Below are 16,321 nucleotides of genomic sequence, written 5' to 3'. Positions count from 1 at the left end.
CCAACTGAAGGAGAATAGGCAGTCTTCATTCTGCCTGTCAGAAGGGTGTCCTCGCTTTGCATGGTCCTGTGGTCATCGAGGTGGAGTCTCAGTTAACACTGAACCATGCAAAGCAAGGACTGACCACACCTGCACAGAATCAAGAGAAAAATTAATGTAGAGCAGTCCAAGGTGAGTACTGGAAGGCATAGAAGAAGCAGAATTAATTGGATTTAATCGGGGAGGGCTTCCTTGCATCAGCGAGTTTCGGTCAGGGGTTTGAAAGATTTCATGAACATGGGCTGCCGGAAAAGTTATGGCTGGTGTGTTGGGTGCCTCTGTTATTTCTTTCAGAGTTCCAATACCTACTCTGCCACTTCCTTGCTTTGAGGCTGTAATCTGTCTGTGTTTAAGTTTCCTCATTTGTGGTGGCAATGGGACGATCCTACCTGATCCCCTGGGGAAGCTCAGACTTGATTATTAACAGCAGCTCCAGTCACTCTCAAACGCGTCCTGGTTTGTATTAAAAAAAAAAAAGTGGGATTCGTTATTTTTTTTAGTTTTCAAATACAAAATTTAAAATTACTAAATCATATTAAACATGCTTTTCAAAGAACAATCTTCCTGGAAATTCTGGATCTCCAGCCTCCCTACTCCAGGGGAAGTTCCCAGATTGAGAACCACAGAAGTGGGGGTTAATGAGGTCATTTCGAGGCATTTCAGCCTAGCGGTTCAGAGCGAGGCCTCTGGAGTTCCACCACCTGTTAGCTGTGTGACTTTGAGAATTCACTTAGGCCTCCCAGCCCCAGTTTTCTCATTAATACAGTGAGAATTAATAGTGCATAATCCGTAAAATTGTTGAGATGATTTAATGGTGTATACAAAACCCTTAGCACAATACCTGTCATTTCTTAAACGGTAGTTTAAAAAACAAAAAGTGAGACGTGTGTTGAAACTGTGCAGAGTTTATTTGGATTCGATATTCCGAAGTCCTTCTACATGGTTAAGAGTGGAGGCTCCGCGTGGATGGCCCACCTGCTATCGGCTGTGTCGGTGGGCTGAATTCCAGCACAAATTATCTCTGTAGGTAATGGAAGAACCAAAGTATGTAGTTGATGAGACCCTGAGATGTGACCCAGAAGATGTTACTGCCCAGGAGTTGATTGTATTTGTACCTTATCATAACTTTCAGTGTTCCTGTCTTCTTTGCATTTTTTTTTTTTTTTCTTCTCCAAGTTGGCTTGCTCCAGAGCAAGGCAGCAAGATATTGTGGGAAAATTTATATGCTCCATTATTCAGGGTTTTTTAGTTGCATGGGACAGGAGCTCCAACTGGCTAATTTAGGCCTAAAAGGGATTTGTTGGAAGGACCTTGGGGAGTTTCCAGAACCGATGGGGAGCTGGGAAGCCAGGGTTGACACGGGCTTGACCCAGGCAATGCCAAGTGTCCATAGAGTTGGACAAGTTGGTGCCTCCAGGGACAGCCTCCAGAAAGAATGTTCTCTTGCTAATATGGTCTGCCCTTGGGTCATTCCAGTTAGATTCAAAGTCCTGGGAGAACGAGTCTGAATAGTCTCCCTTGGTCATCTCCGTAACTAGAGGAGGGCCTACCAAGACCAACCACACTGAGTAAGCGGAAATTCCAAAAGGAAATGAAGCCCATTGTCCAAAGAAGAGGAAAGGATGCTGGGCAGACCCAGAGCCACAGGGCTTACTAAAGTGGATTTGAGAGACTTGAAGGTCCCGGGGTGTCAAGATGACTTGCACTTGGCTGGTAACAGAAAGGTTGGCAGTAACGAATCACCCACGGAACTGGGGAAGAAAGGCCTGGCGATCTGCTCCATAAAGATTACAGCCAAGAAAACCCTATAGAGCAGCTCTACCCTGTAACACATGGGGTCGCCATGAGTCAGAATCGACCTGAGGGTGCACAACAACAGACACCTGAGTTATTGTCCCAGCCTGTTCCTGTATATGTGCGCCCCGATACAGCCCGTCCCCTGCCTGGGTCTCAGCCTTTTCATCTGTAAAATGAGGGGGTCAGCTCACATGACATTGGAGACTTTTCTGCCAGAATGTTCCCTGGTCCTGGTCCTTGGCATTTCCCACTGCTCTGACCTCCCGTTTCTATGTGTTTAGACCCCCAATCTTCCCCTCCCTGTAGTCTCAGGTAGAGAAGAATTTAGAACAGTTTCTGAAGAACAGACTGCTGGTAGAAGGCCTGCCGGTGAACCCCCCAGGCCAGCGTGGGAGGCATTCTGTGATAATTTTCCAAATTTATTGTGGAAAAGGCAGCAGCAGTCTTGGTGCCTGGGAGGCAGATTTGTGAGGTGAAGGAAATGACAGGCTGGCTTGTTAAGGAGGAGAGAGGGCACTGCCAGGGTCCTGGAAAAAACATCTCAGGATCCCTGCCTGGCCTGAGTAAATCTGGCGGCTGTTCAGGGCTGAGGCGCAAAGATGTGGTTTGTATCCGTCTCTGAATTCTTCGTGCTGTGGTGCTATTAGGCCTTGGAGAGGCTCCCACACCTCATAAGGCGTGTCTGTAGTGCTTCGTCTGGGAGCTTTCCAGTATCACACAGGGTACTCTGTTGAAAGTTCAAAGCAGCTGAAGGGCTTTAAAACAGTGTTAGACTGGCACAAGTCATCACGATTTCTGAGGCTTGAGGACCCTCACCACCTAAAGTACGGTAGCCGTGTGAGATGGCAGGCTGGGAGTCAGAGCAGACTGGGCTGGAGCGCCGAGTCTTCCAGTTCTTTGCTCTGCAGGAGCTTGAGCAATTTACCTAATATTTTGGAGTCATTTTTCACAACTGTAAAATGGGCATAATAATAGTTATTATTATATGGAAGCAGGAGTCAAGAAATCAAAAGATGCATTGCATTAGGCAAATCTTCTGCAAAAGACCTCTTTAAAGTGTTGAAAAGGAAAGATGTGACCTTGAAGACTAAGGTGCTCCTGACCCAAGCCATGGTGTCTTCAGTCGCCTCACTTGCACGAGAAAGCTGGACGATGAATAAGGACGACCAAAGAAGAATTGTCTCTTTTGAATCGTCGCATTGGCAAAGAATATTGAATATACCATGGACTGCCAAAAGAACAAACAAATTTGTCTTGGAAGAAGTACAACCAGAATGCTCCCTAGAAGCAAGGATGATGAGACATCGTCTCACATGCTTTGGACATGTTATCAGGAGGGATCAGTCCCTGGAAAAGGACATCATGCTTGGTAAAGTAGAGGGCCATCAAAAAAGAGGAAGACCCTCGACAAGATGGATTGACACAGTGGCTCCAACAATGGGCTCAAGCATAACAATGGTTGTGAGGATGGCGCAGGACTGGGAAGTGTTTCGTTCTGTTGTCCACAGGGTCGTTATGGGTTAGAAGCGACTCGACCGCACCTAACAACAACAATATGTATGATTGAAGCCCTGGTGACACAGTGGTTACGAGCTTGGCTATTAACCCAAAAGTTGGCAGTTCAAATCTACCAGCCGCTCCTTGGAAACCCTGCGGGCAGTTCTACTCTGCCCTATGGGGTCGCTGTGAGTTGGAATTGACTCGACAGCAACACGTTTGGTTTTTGCTTTTATATGTACGGTTGTCATGAAGACTTAATGAGAAAATGCGTGTGAAGTGCTGTGATGGTTAAGATTGTGTATCAACTTGGCTGGGCTATGATTCTCAGTGTTTTGGCAGTTGTATAATGTTGTGATCACTTTCCTGTTGAAATCTGATATGCCATCACCCCCACGATAGAATCTGCTAAGTGGTACTGGGCGGGGGGCCTGTGGCGGCTCACCACCCCCTCAGCCTTCATCTCTCCACCTTCTGCCGCCTACTTCCTTTTCCTGCTCGCCTTGCAAAGGTTGTTGGCTTGTTCTGGGTCCAGCAGCTGTCACTTGTCTGACCTCTGGTTCTTGGGACTCGAGCTAGCAGCTTACCTGTCCATCTTGGGATTCGCCGATCTTCACCGCCTGGGAGCAGGAGTTCTGCTCCCCGACTTGCTTTTCCTGGGTTCGCCAGCCCCTGCAGCTGACTCAGGAGAAACCTTGCGGTCTTGCCTGCTGACCTTGGGAACTTGTCGGCCGTCATAACCTGTGAGTGGGATCCCTGCTCTCCAAACTGCTCATTTTGGGTTAACCAGCTTCTGCGACTCTGTGAATTGGGAAAGAACTCTATGCTGATCCAAGGACTTGGGGCATTCCAACCCCTACAATCGCATGAGCTGTTTCCTTAATATAAACCTCTCTCTATAAATTTATTATTTTTTAGTATATTTTATATATTTATACATATTACTGGTTTTGCTTCTCCAGAGAACCCAGTGTAAGACAAGTGTTTTGCATGGTACCAGACCAAACCAAAACCAAACCCATTGCTGTTGAGTCTATTCTGACTCATAGCAATCCTATAGGACAAGATAGAACTGCTCCATAGGCTTTCTAAGACTGTAAATCTTTACGGAAGCAGACTGCCACATCTTCCTCCCACGGGGCAGGTGGTAGGTTCGAACCACCTACCTTTCAGCTAACAACCTAGTGCTTAACGACTGCACCACCAGGAGCTCCTGTTTGCACAGTACCAGCCACATAGAAAACATTCAGTAAATGCTCAGCAAGTGTTAGCGTTGCTTGCAAATAGGTACTTGTACACCGATGCTCATTGCAGCGCTGTTGATAATGACCAAAAGGTGGAAACAGCCTAAATGGCCATCAACGAAGGAATGGATAAACAAAATGTGGTACGTATATACAATGGAATATTCCTCAGCCATAAAGAGAGATGAAGGCCCTATGAATGCTGCAACATGGGTGAACCTTATACTGAGTGATACAAGTCAGTCACAAAAGGACAGATATCATGTGATCCCACTTACATAAAATGTCTAGAATAGGCAAGTATGCAGAGATCAAAGTTTATTAGTGGTGTCCGAGAGTGGGCAGAAGGGAGGGGAAAGAAAGACACAACACTTAGAGGACACTGAGCTTCTGTTAAGGGTGAATGGGCATAACAACAGTCCTGGACCTTCTCTACGATCATTGGTATGCTCAAGTCCTTTGTTGCAGTCACTGTGTATTTTGAGTGCCTAAAAAAAAAAAAAAAATTTTTTTTTTTCCAACCTAGGGAACTCATCTTCCAGCACTATATCGGACAACATTCATAAACAATATCCATAGGGTTTTCATTGGCTACTTTTTGGAAGTAGCTGACCTTGTACTTCACCGAGCATGATGGGAAAATTCGGGAATGCTGGTGGTTGAACATCACGATGAACACGTTTAATGTCACTGAAGTGCACACGTGAGGAGTGCTGAAATGGCAAATGTTTTGCTACGTACATATTTAGCACAATTAAAAAAAAAAGGATAAAAATATTAGAATTGCTGCTATGGAGCCCTGGTGGCTGTCAACCGAAAGGTAGGCGGTCTGAACCCAGCAGCCCCTCCACAGAAGATGTGGCAGTCTGCTTCTGCGAAGATTTCAGCCTTGGGAGCCCTATGGGGCGGTTCTTCTCGGACCTAGAGGGTTGCTATGAGCCAGAAGTAACACGATGGCAGTGGATTTGGTTTTGGTTTTGGATTGCCGCTATTTTTATTGTTATTGCTATACCTCAGTTGGAAAGACCACACTGTTTATGATGACCTGGTCCAGGTCTACTGACCTGGGTTACTGACAAGGAAACTGAGGCCTGGAGGAAATTATGGCAGTGCAGAAAATCTAGTGTACTGCAGTCAGCACCATGACTCTCCACTTGACCACAGTCTGTGGCCTTGGTGATAGTACCCCATGACCAGAGGATTCAGACAAATGTGGTGGAAGTACCATGGCCTTCCTCACTGTGGATTCTGGCCTCAGACAACAGTCTAAACCCTTCATGATCTGGCCTCACCCAGGGACATTCTTCCCCCTCGTTCTTTCTGCTCCTTGAATTCTAGTTTGCTCATGGTTCCCTGAGCGTGTATTGCTCTCTTCCACGGCAGGGTCTGAGAATATTTGGCCTGCCTAACTCATGCCCATGCTTTCTCATACCATTCACCGTCCCCAATGTTGTGAATTGAATTGTGTCTCCTCAAAATATGTGTCCTCTTGCCTAGGCCATTGTCTTAGTTATCTAGTGCTGTTATAACAGTGATACCATAAGTGGATGGCTTTAACAAAGAGAAATTTATTTCCTTGCAGCCTAGGAGGCTAGAGGTCCAAACTCAGGGTGCCAGCTCCAGGGAAAGGCTTTCTTTCTCTGTTGGCTCTGGGGGAAGGTCACATCATTGATCCAATGTAAAGGGAGTTTCCCTGGGGTGTGGCCTGCACCAACTTTTATCTTATAAGAGATAAAAGGAAAAGGAAACAAGCAGAGAGTGGAGGACCTCATACCACCAAAAATGAAGAGCAGGAGTGTGTGTCCTTTGGACCTGGGTTCCCTGCACTGAGAAGCTCCTTGACCAGGGGAAGATTGATGACAAGGACCTTCCTCCAGAGCCAAGAAGAGGAAGCCTTCCCCTGGAGCTGATGCCCTGAATTTGGACTTGTAGCCTACTAGACTGTGAGGGAATAAATTTCTCTTTGTTGAAGCTGTCCACTTGTGGTATTTCTGTTATAGCAGCACTAGATAACCAAGACAAAGCCCAACCTCTAGGTCGTCAGACACCCCCACAGCACTTTGTACTTACTCATTCCACTACTCTGAACCCTTGAATTTAGCTAATTATTTGTATAACTACATGTTTAATGTCACTCCCAGCACAAGGTGGGCACACAGTAGGTGCTCAATAAATATTTATGGAAGAATGAGTAATTTCTGTTTTTACTGTTTTGTCCTTTCTATGAATGCAGACAAGTTGCTTAATCTCTCAGTGTTTCAGGCTTCTCATATGTAAAATGGGGATTAGGAATAGAGTTTACCTTGTATTGCTCTTGGGATGAAACAAAATAATGCACGTAAGGCAGTTTAGCACAAAGGAAACATTAACTGCTACTTTTGTCTTTTTTAGGGTTGCTGTTTGCATGACTTTGGGGCAGTCATTTATTTATTTTATTTTTCTGTGCGAAGCCCTCATATTTTATTACGTATTTGTTCAGTAATTCATTTTTTTATTGCACTTAAATGAAGGTTTACAGAACAAACTAGTTTCTCATTAAACAGTACACATACTGTTTTATGATATTGGTTAACAACCCCACAACGTGTCAACACTCTTCCTTCTTGACCTTGAGTTCCCTATTACCAGCTTTCTTATCCCCTCCTGCCTTCTAGTCCTTGCCCCAGGGCTGTTGTGCCCCTTTAGTCTGGGTGAGTTATTTAATTTTTCTAAAGGTCAGTATTGTCCCTGCCAATAATTGCTCTCTAGCTGGCCTGTTGTGACAATCAAATGAGATGGGGGGGGAGCTGACACATTGTTCTTGGTAGTTGCAACTGAGTTGTCTCCAACTGTATGTGTAACTGAGCCATCTTCACGGTCGTTGGTATGCTTGAGTCCATTGACGCAGCCACTGTGTACTTTGAGTGCTTGGAAAATATTCTGTCATGATTCATAATGTTTTCACTGGCATTTTTGAAACTAGATTGTCAGGCCTTTCTTCCCAGTCTTCTTAGTCTGAAAGCTCGGTTGAAACCTGTCCACCCTGGGTGATCCCTGCTGGTATTTGAAATTCTGGTGGCATAGCTTCTAGAATCAGAGCAATATGCAAGCCACCGCAGTACAATAAACTGACAGTGGCGGCACACAGATGTGTAATAAATATCAGTGATCACTTCCCAAGCTCTCCTCTCTTGCACCCCTATAGACCCCTGACTACATTGGAGTGTTTATGCCTTAATGGGCTGACAGGGTGACAATAGGAAGAAAAGGTTGGGGATCGGGGCTAACCCCCAGGCTTTGTTTAAAAACAAACAACTTTCCTATCAACCGCAGAAGATCTCCATTCCATTAACACTTGTCCCCCACAACTGTGTCTTCCTAAAGAGTTTAGAGTAGAGTTCCCATAAAGATTATAGCCTGTGGGGCAGTTCTACTGTCATACAGGGTCACTGGGAATCCACTCATCGAGTTGGGCACACAACAACAGCAATACTGAGTGAAATAAAATTCAAGACAAAATGCAAAGTCAACTCAGAGTCATTTAGAGTCACCTTGAACCAGTTTGACAAAGCACATATTCCTGATGTTTCCTCTAAAATTAGAATTAATCTAAATTCTCCCCGGAAGGAGCTGGAGCAAAGCAAGGTTATTGCTATGGCTTTAGTGGTGGGTGGTAGTCTTGTTTGTGTTATTTCTTTTTAAAACAGGTCCCTGTTCTCATCCTGTTGGCTTTGTTTCTGCCCTCCTTCCCTTTGAACTAGGTGTCCTGGTGGCACAGCGAATAAGTGCTCAGCTGCTAACCTAAAGGTCGGCAGTTGGAACCCACCAGCTGCTTCACGGAAGAAAGATGTGGCAGTCTACACCTGTAAAGATTACAACCTTGGATATCCTATGGGGCAGTTCTACTCCGTCCTATAGGGTTGGTTGTTTTGAGTTGGAATTGCCTAGATGGCTATAGGCTTGGGTTTGGTCTCCTTTAAAATAGGCTTATGATGGTCTATAATGTCAGAGGAGCCTTTTGTAAAGTGACCTAGTTCATTTACAGATAGTTTTGGGGGACACCCGTCAGCATTTTCAAGCCTACGGATTATTTATTATTGGAGAGAAATGCTTCAGTGGCCCTCAGTGTGTATACTAAAAAATAATTATTGAGTGAGCCAGTTGTATAAGTTCTTGCCAACAAACCTCAGAAAACCCCTTAAGGCAATTTTTTTGCCCTCCTTCCCAAGTTTTGAGCCACAGTTTGTCTTAAAGACCAGTAGGGAACTCTGCTTCCATGTCCAAGCTGTGCACAGCCTAAGTATTTAGGCAGGGATTGTGAAAACTTTGTTCATTTTAAAATCGGATTGTTTTTATAACGTTGATCTCCTTTGTGGCTTCAACATGGCAGCATAAAATAACATTTCCTTCCTCTTTATACATTCCATCCCTAAATAAAACCACCCCCAGGAATCCCCTGGAGTAGTCATTAATTCCAGAACAGTGTCATGGGTAAGAAGCTCAGTCGCTCTTAGCTTATTTTTTTCCTGCCCTGTCTACTCCTGAGCAAATCACAAGCTCCTCCCCCCAAACTCTTGATTATACTCATCTGCAACATAGATTGCACAACACCCGCGACCCCTGGGACTCTGGATGGGCTGTCAGGGCCAGTTCGTGTTGGAGTCAAGATCAGCCTGACTTTCTGGTAAAGAGTTGGCATCTGCCTTGTTTTCAGACCATGCTCTGGCTGTGTAAAGCGAAGAGGAGCCTAATAGGTAGTTGGAATGGTTCCCACCCATCCCCTCAGCCAAGCTTCACATCTCCAACGTCGTTTTCTGATGATTTGGAATGGGAAGTTGTTTTCCTAGTGGGGAACGCGCTCTCCCATTCCAAGGGCTTGCCCAGACTCAGTGGTTCTTCTGTGTTCCCAACTGAGTCACTCCAGGGCACCACTCCAGCCTGGGCCACAAAGGGGCACAGAGGGAACTTTTGGGTTGCCCCCACTCCTCTAACACTTTGAACTGCTCAACTTCTGTAGATGGTATTTCCCTTTGAATTTAGGATACAGTGTGTAACAGCTTGAAGCTATTAGGGTAGAACTCAGAATCCAAAAAAGAGATCAAGAAAAAGGCATCAAGGGCTTGAACAGATTACCCTAAGGATCAGAGCCAAAGACATTAATTATTTATTGGCTTCTGGGTGGTGGTGATGGTGGATTACTATTCCAAAGAAAGAGACAATGAGGTAATTAGAACAGAGGTAATAACTTCTATTTATCTTCCATTTACAAACTAGTTTCTGGATCGGGCTGTGGGTTCTCAGAGATTATAATTAATAGTAACTTCATCCAAAAATGCCTTCACAGACCAATGGCGTCAGGAGTGTGTGTGTGTGTGTGAAAGTGGTCAGAAGGGGAGTTGGTAGTTCCCAAAATAATGACTCACATGACAAAGAGTAGGTATGTTTTATTTTATGCTTTGCACAGTAGCATTTCCAAACTGGCTTCTTACCAGGAGCAGTCAGTGAATCTCATTTAACAAATGTCTAAGGTAGGAATGAACGAGCAGTGGGCTTCTTTAAGGTGAAAAGAAAAATTAAACCGTGACCAACCAAATAAAAAGCAAAATAAACAAACATGAAAAAAGTGGGAACTGACGTCTGACCACATCAAAATGTTGAAAACTTAGTCGTAATTACTGGTGACCCCATGTGCTTGGAGCATCCCCATTGGCTTGTTTGAGAGACAGTCTAGCATAGGTTAACGGCAGCCTAGGTTTGAGTCCTAGCTCTACTTTTTGCTAGTAGGGGATCTAGGGCAAATTCTTTGCCTGTTTCCTCCTCTGCAATGTTGGGTAAATCATAGGATTGCTGTGGAATCAATATAAATGTCTTAAGTAGTGCCCAGCACATAACTAGGGTTTGATATTATTATTACTAGAGTCAGTCTATCAGGCCCAAAGACCAAAAGCATTCCTAACCTCAGCACTGCTGACACAGGATGAGCTAAAGCATAATAGTGAATTGTTAAGTAATCCCAGTCCAACAAACATAGGACCCGGTTTCTACATTTTACTATCTGTGTGGCCTCAGATAAGTTACAAAAAACCCCTCTAAGCTTCCATATTTCCTTGTTTGTAAATCAGGGTTAGTAATAACATTCCTCCCAGAGCTGCTGTGAGCTTGAGATAACCCAAGCAGGCAGGCAATGAATTCCTACCCTTCTGCCACCAACTCCCTGGGCAGAATTCCTGGGCTTGAGTTCAGCAAGGAATGCTGTGGGTTAACCCAGCTGAAGGGATTTCCATCTTCACCTTTCTCCCCACCCCTGGTCTCTATCCCCCTTTGTATACTTAACTGTTATCTTTCACCTATTCCAGCAACTTTTCCTACCTCTAACCCTCTGACCAGCCTTCTCATGCCCCTTCATTCTTTAAGTATCAACACTGGCCCTTATCACTAATCTCCAGGAAGCATCTTACTACCCATAGAACTTAAAAGGCTTTAAGGCCTCCCTTCCCCCAACCCATTTTAACAAAGAAAAAGCCCTGGTCTTTCCTAAAATAACTTCTTTCGCCATCTTTGTAAGCCCACTCACCCTTCTTAACAGTTAAATTCTGTTAATTTGTAATTGATGAAAAGGAAATGGTTGAAAAAAAAAGAAGAGAAACAAAAAAACACTCACAACTTAAGATTTGGCTCAATTATATATTTGCCAGGCATTTTATTTTTTCTAAAAACCATAGGAAAAAAAAAAAACAACTTTAAAAAGGAAAATGTACTTAAATAAAAAAAAAATTATGGTTTATAATACATGGTTTGAAATCTTGCATAATTGCTATAAACGTTTTATTAAAGTTATTTACATTTAATGGCCGTATTTACACAGGAAAATTGGGTAAACTTTAGAATTTTTTTTAAAAACAATTCTTAAATACAAATCTGTTAAAGAAAAGAGAGAGAGAAAAAAAAAAGATGGCAAGCATAAAAAAAGTTCTTTTATGCCCAATGTCCCATTTGAGGCAGTTTCCACTACAGCTAGACCTTTCAGTTCCAAGACCCAGCCAAGGTTGTGAGGTTGTTTTGACCATGCATTTGAATTTGAACTAAGTTCATTCGTGATGAGTTGATGCAAGAAGGAATCTTTTCCCTTACTTTCCCTTAGTAACAAGTGAGAGAGTGATTCCAGTTCCTCCGCTAAGCAACTTATTCACAAGAGTTCCGTAGCTGTTCAAGTTTGTGTTTCAACTGTTCTCGCCGTTTCCGCAACAAGTCCTTTTCTGAAATGAGCTTTTGCTCCTCTGCTTGGATGGACAAGATGTACGCTGTGGCTTTTTTAAGGATGACTACCTTGGGGGCCTTTTCATTGTTTTCCAACTCTGGGATCTGGTCTCGAAGGGCAAAAAAGCTCCGTTTCAGCTCGTTCCTCCTCTGGCGTTCCAAGACGTTGTGTGTCCGCCTCTTGTCGTTCTCCTCGGTGTCCGAAGACCGGGGGCTGGTACATTTGCGGTTGTTGCTGATCTGTTTCAGGACTCTGCCACTGTCCAACTTCGCCCTCTTGGTGGCGGGGTAGTCTTTCCTGGTGGAGGGTGGGGCTGCATAGTTGTGCTGATGAGTGGAGACATGGCATCGCTTGAGGACCAGCGGGCTGTGAGGAGGTTTGCTGTGGCCTCCAGTAGGGGGCGATCCCGCTTCTGACCTTTTGGCAGGGGGCTGCCTCTTTTCCACAGAGACGACATCAATTTCCTCATCTTCTTGTTCTTCCTCTTTAGGAAAGGAAATAGAAAATACCAGGTTAGCAATGGTTCCTTCAAGCAATCAATGACCAGATTAAACTGATGTTATGTAAGTATAGAGCCTTATTATGTTAGAAAGGACCCTGGGTCTCCACATGGGACAAAGTGATCCCCAAAGAGAACCAAACTAGAAAACGTCCTTCTCTTCTCCCCAGAAGCCTCCTGAAGGGAGGAGAGTGACAGCTGGGGTTACACACGGACAAGAAAACTACCATTTACCAGGATATAACATCTGTGCCAGTGCTTACCTAAGACTTAATGAGGCTTTGGACACACCCAAAGCAAAAAACACATTCCCAAGCACCTCCTATTTTTAAGGGACTTTACCAAGAACCCTTCAGGTGTTGCAAATGCAAATAATAGCTGCAAATCTCTTGGTATGACTTCAGCAACTCCCAGTTTTACTGGAAGTGCAAAAAGGAAAAAAAAAAAAAAAAAAAAAACCTTGCAGCCTTGCCAAGAGTCCTGAGGGGGGAGGAAAAAAGTCCAATTTTGGCAAGGACTTGCTTTTAGGTGTTCAAAATAGACTGAAAAGATCCCAAGCTCTCCACCCTTTCACTTGTTGGGCTCACAGCACCTAGAGGCAGGAGGCTGCCCTGCCTTCTGCTTCTCTTTCTTTTTCTAGATTCATAGTCCATTAAATTCCAACAAACTTCCCAGAAGTTAAGAGGGAGGCAATTCACTCACTCTCCCTGAGATCAATCTCTTTCCTCATTCACTCCCCACCTTCCACAGGGCAATTAACATACTTGAGAGGTAAAAGGGAGTGGATTGAGTTGCAAGATAAGCCTGAAGGATTTAAAAACCCAAATGAAATTCCTAAGGGGTGGGAGATATAGGGTGGGGGCGGGTGGTGGGGCTGGCAACTAGGGCGGTCTGTGGGTAAGGGATGGGAGGGAAAAGAAAAGCCCGGTTTTCCGGAGATGCCATCCCTACCAGATCTGCCCTTTCTCCTTCCGAATAAGAAATGAGAAAGAGCGGGTCAGCGGAAGGGGCCAGTTGAATTAGGCGCCAAGAATAGGGGACATCCAGCCACCCCCCTTGACAGGCCAGGAGGGGCCCAGCTTACCAGAGTCGCTACTGGTCGTGGGGGGTGTCTCCTCGTGGAGCGCCCGGGGCTCGGGGCTGGCCAGAGGGGAGGACTCCGCGGAGGACAGCAGAGAGTCCGAGGACGGAGAGAAGGCGGTGGAGTCTGGCGAGGCGCAGGGCTTCGGCGAGTTGCCGTCGTTGAGCGGGTAGGGGAAGACGACCGAGGGGTCGATGCACTCGGAGGCAGCGGCGCTCAGGTCCTGCAGGTACAGACTGGAGGTGGAGCAGCCGCCGTGGCCGCGGGCGGGGCTCGGACTGCCGCTGTCTTTGCGCGCAGCCTGGTAAGAGGCCAGCTTCTCGGAGACCAGCTTGGCCGCGGCCGAGAAGCCGCTCCACATACAGTCCTGGATGATGATGTTTTTGATGAAGTTCTCGTCGTCCGGGTCGCAGATGAAGCTCTGGTTCACCATATCTCCCCCCAGCAGCTCGGTCACCATCTCCAACTGGTCGGCGGTGGAGAAGCTGCCGCCGCCGCCGTCGTCTCCTCCCGGGGAGAAGGAGGCGAAGGCCAGGTTGTAGGAGGGCGAGCAGAGCCCGGAGCGGCGGCTTGGGGACAGGGGTGGGGTGGGCAGCAGCTCGAATTTCTTCCAGATATCCTCGCTGGGCGCTGGCGGCTGCAGCTCGCTCTGCTGCTGCTGCTGGTAGAAGTTCTCCTCCTCGTCAAAGAAATACGGCTGCACTGAGTCGTAGTCCAGGTCATAGTTCCTGTTGGCGAAGCTGACGTTGAGGGGCATCGCGGCAGCCTGCTGAAGCGGGCACACAAAGAGGGGAACCAGCCTTGAGTTATGGGGGTCTTGGTTGGTGCTGAACTTGGCGCGGCGCTCAATGCGCGCAACAATCGCGAACCACTCCCCTTTCAGCGCTATTCCCAAAAGGGGCCGGGTGACCGGACCCCCCCCCCAGAACCCACCCTTCTCAGCCCTTAGTAGCTCGGACACGCACTTGGTGACCGAGCTGCATATTGCCTGCCGAGTTCGTCTCCCGGGATTTTGGGGTGCGAAGCCTAGGGTTTGGCCCCCCGCCGCCGAGAAATCCGGCCTTGGCCTCCTTAAGAGGCCGGGAGAGGCTGTGGTGGGGAAGAATAAACCAAAAAACCAAACCTACTGCCGTTGAGTCGATTCCGACTCATAGCGACCTTATAGTACAGAACAGAACTGCCCCATAGGATTTCCAAGGCTGTAATCTTTAAGGACGCAGACTGCCACATCTTTCTCCCGCAGAGCGTCTGAATGGGTTCGAATCGCCGACCTTTTGGTTAGCAGTCCAGCGCTTAACCACTGCGTCATCAGGGCTCTGCCAAATCCGAAGGCGCAAAGTTTTGCGCCACCTGGAGAAAGCTAGAGGCGCCGCAGAGCAGGAGGCTGCGACTGGCCCCCTCCCGGCCGGCTCTGCGCACCGCGCCCGTCCCCACTCGCGCCCTCGCAGCGCTTTTCCCCGCCGGCGCCGCCACCCCGCGCCGCCTCTTCCATCCCCACCCCCAGCGCTCCCCCTTTCTTCCCTAGTCTGCTTTTTTTCTTCTATCCCCGGCTGGAGTGGCGAGCTCAGCCGCGGGCTTTAACACCTCTCCCCATAAATAAGAGGGGGTGTTAAATAATCGGGGCACCTCCCTTCACCACCCAGTACCGCGACGCAACTGCGCCAGAGCCTCCGCTGCGACTCCGCGCCCAGAGCCAGGCGAATTCCCCCACCCCACCGAGGGTGACAGCTGTTCGGAGAAAGCCCGGAGCCCCGCTCCTTGCCGCCACTCTGCATCTCAGGGGTGCGGGGGCACCCACGGACGGCGGCGGGGGAGCTAAGGCGGGGCGCGAAGATTTCACCCTGCTTTCCCAAAGTCGACGATTTCAGGAGAGTCAAGACACATCTCTGCCTCAGCCTCCCCTTTTTCTCCTCTTCCCCTCCCCAAACCCAAATGCTAACATCTCTCGAGACCAAGATATTTATTTTTCTTCTTTTTTAAAAAGCTAAATGCCAACTTCTTAAAAGGAGCAAGGGGCAAGTTAGAAGCCCCCAGGACACTCGCAGGCGGGACGCTCCTCAATGTCTGTCCCCGGCTGTCAGAAATGCAGATAGCCGAAATTTAAATGCCCTCCTGAAGACAGGGGACAGTCAGCGGCTGAGGTGCTCTTTCGCTCACACACGCAATATGTAGTAAGCCTTACTCCGAGGAACTCAGGATGCAAAGAGCTTTCTGCCTACGGCCAAGAACAGACAACCACCACCACCACCCCCCCACCAAAAAAAAAAAAAAAAAAAAAAAAAGCAATGACTGCAGTAAAGCCAGAACGCTGGCCGGGCTGGGGTCAGCGTTAATACACACAAGAAAAAAAAAAAAAATCTCTCAAAGCTAGTTTCCGAAACGTACCTCGTTTTCCCTGGGTCCTCCTCCCACCTTGACAAGTCACTCTCCCCGATCCAGTGTTCGGGTTCGCCCCCCACCCCACCCTACCCAGACTAGCCACAACTACCCTGAGAAAAGTGTCAATACCGCAGGGATGGCAGAAAAAGACACCCCAATTCGGGCATTCGACTCATCGCCGCATGAAAACGGTTGCGAATATAAAATCCAAAGGCAAATCGATTTCGGTGCTTACCGGGTTTTCCACTCTTCGAAGGAAATCCAGCGTCCAAAATGCGGCGAAAAACGCCTTTCAGGGGCAGCGGGTTGTGGGCAGCAGCGGGGAAAAGTGGCTCCTCTAGCAGGCGGGCTCGCCTCACCGCGCCGGGTGTCTGCGTCCTCGCCCGGGTATTGTAAGTTCCAGTGCAAAGTGCCGGCTCACGGCAAGGGGCAAAGTTTCGCGGCTGCGGCGGGGCTGCGGACCTCGGGTGGGGGCAGCGGGCAGGATGGGGTGGGGGCGGCGGGGCCGGAGGCGAAGCCCCCTTTCGCTCCGGATCTCCCTGCCCTGG

At 47.4% G+C, this 16,321-nt stretch overlaps 1 protein-coding gene across 16 annotated transcripts in view; it reads right to left on the bottom strand.

Moving 5' to 3' along the window:
* MYC (MYC proto-oncogene, bHLH transcription factor) overlaps window positions 1–14,812 on the bottom strand; it is a 295,153-nt gene extending 280,341 nt beyond the window's left edge. For all 16 annotated transcript variants that reach the window (XM_064268071.1, XM_064268070.1, XM_064268074.1 and 13 more), the window contains exons 1-3: window positions 14,360–14,812; window positions 13,398–14,160; window positions 429–12,298 (exon numbers count right to left, since the gene is read on the bottom strand). In XM_064268071.1, coding sequence (XP_064124141.1) covers window positions 11,739–12,298; window positions 13,398–14,160; window positions 14,360–14,377 — 1,341 coding nt within the window. In that variant the 5' untranslated portion in view covers window positions 14,378–14,812 and the 3' untranslated portion in view covers window positions 429–11,738. The remainder of the gene's footprint in view (window positions 1–428; window positions 12,299–13,397; window positions 14,161–14,359) is intronic.
* Between the last annotated feature and the right edge of the window lie 1,509 nt (window positions 14,813–16,321).

This window comes from Loxodonta africana, chromosome 14 (assembly GCF_030014295.1).
Source record: "Loxodonta africana isolate mLoxAfr1 chromosome 14, mLoxAfr1.hap2, whole genome shotgun sequence".
NCBI lineage: Eukaryota > Metazoa > Chordata > Mammalia > Proboscidea > Elephantidae > Loxodonta > Loxodonta africana.
This window is presented reverse-complemented; position numbering and strand designations above follow the sequence as displayed.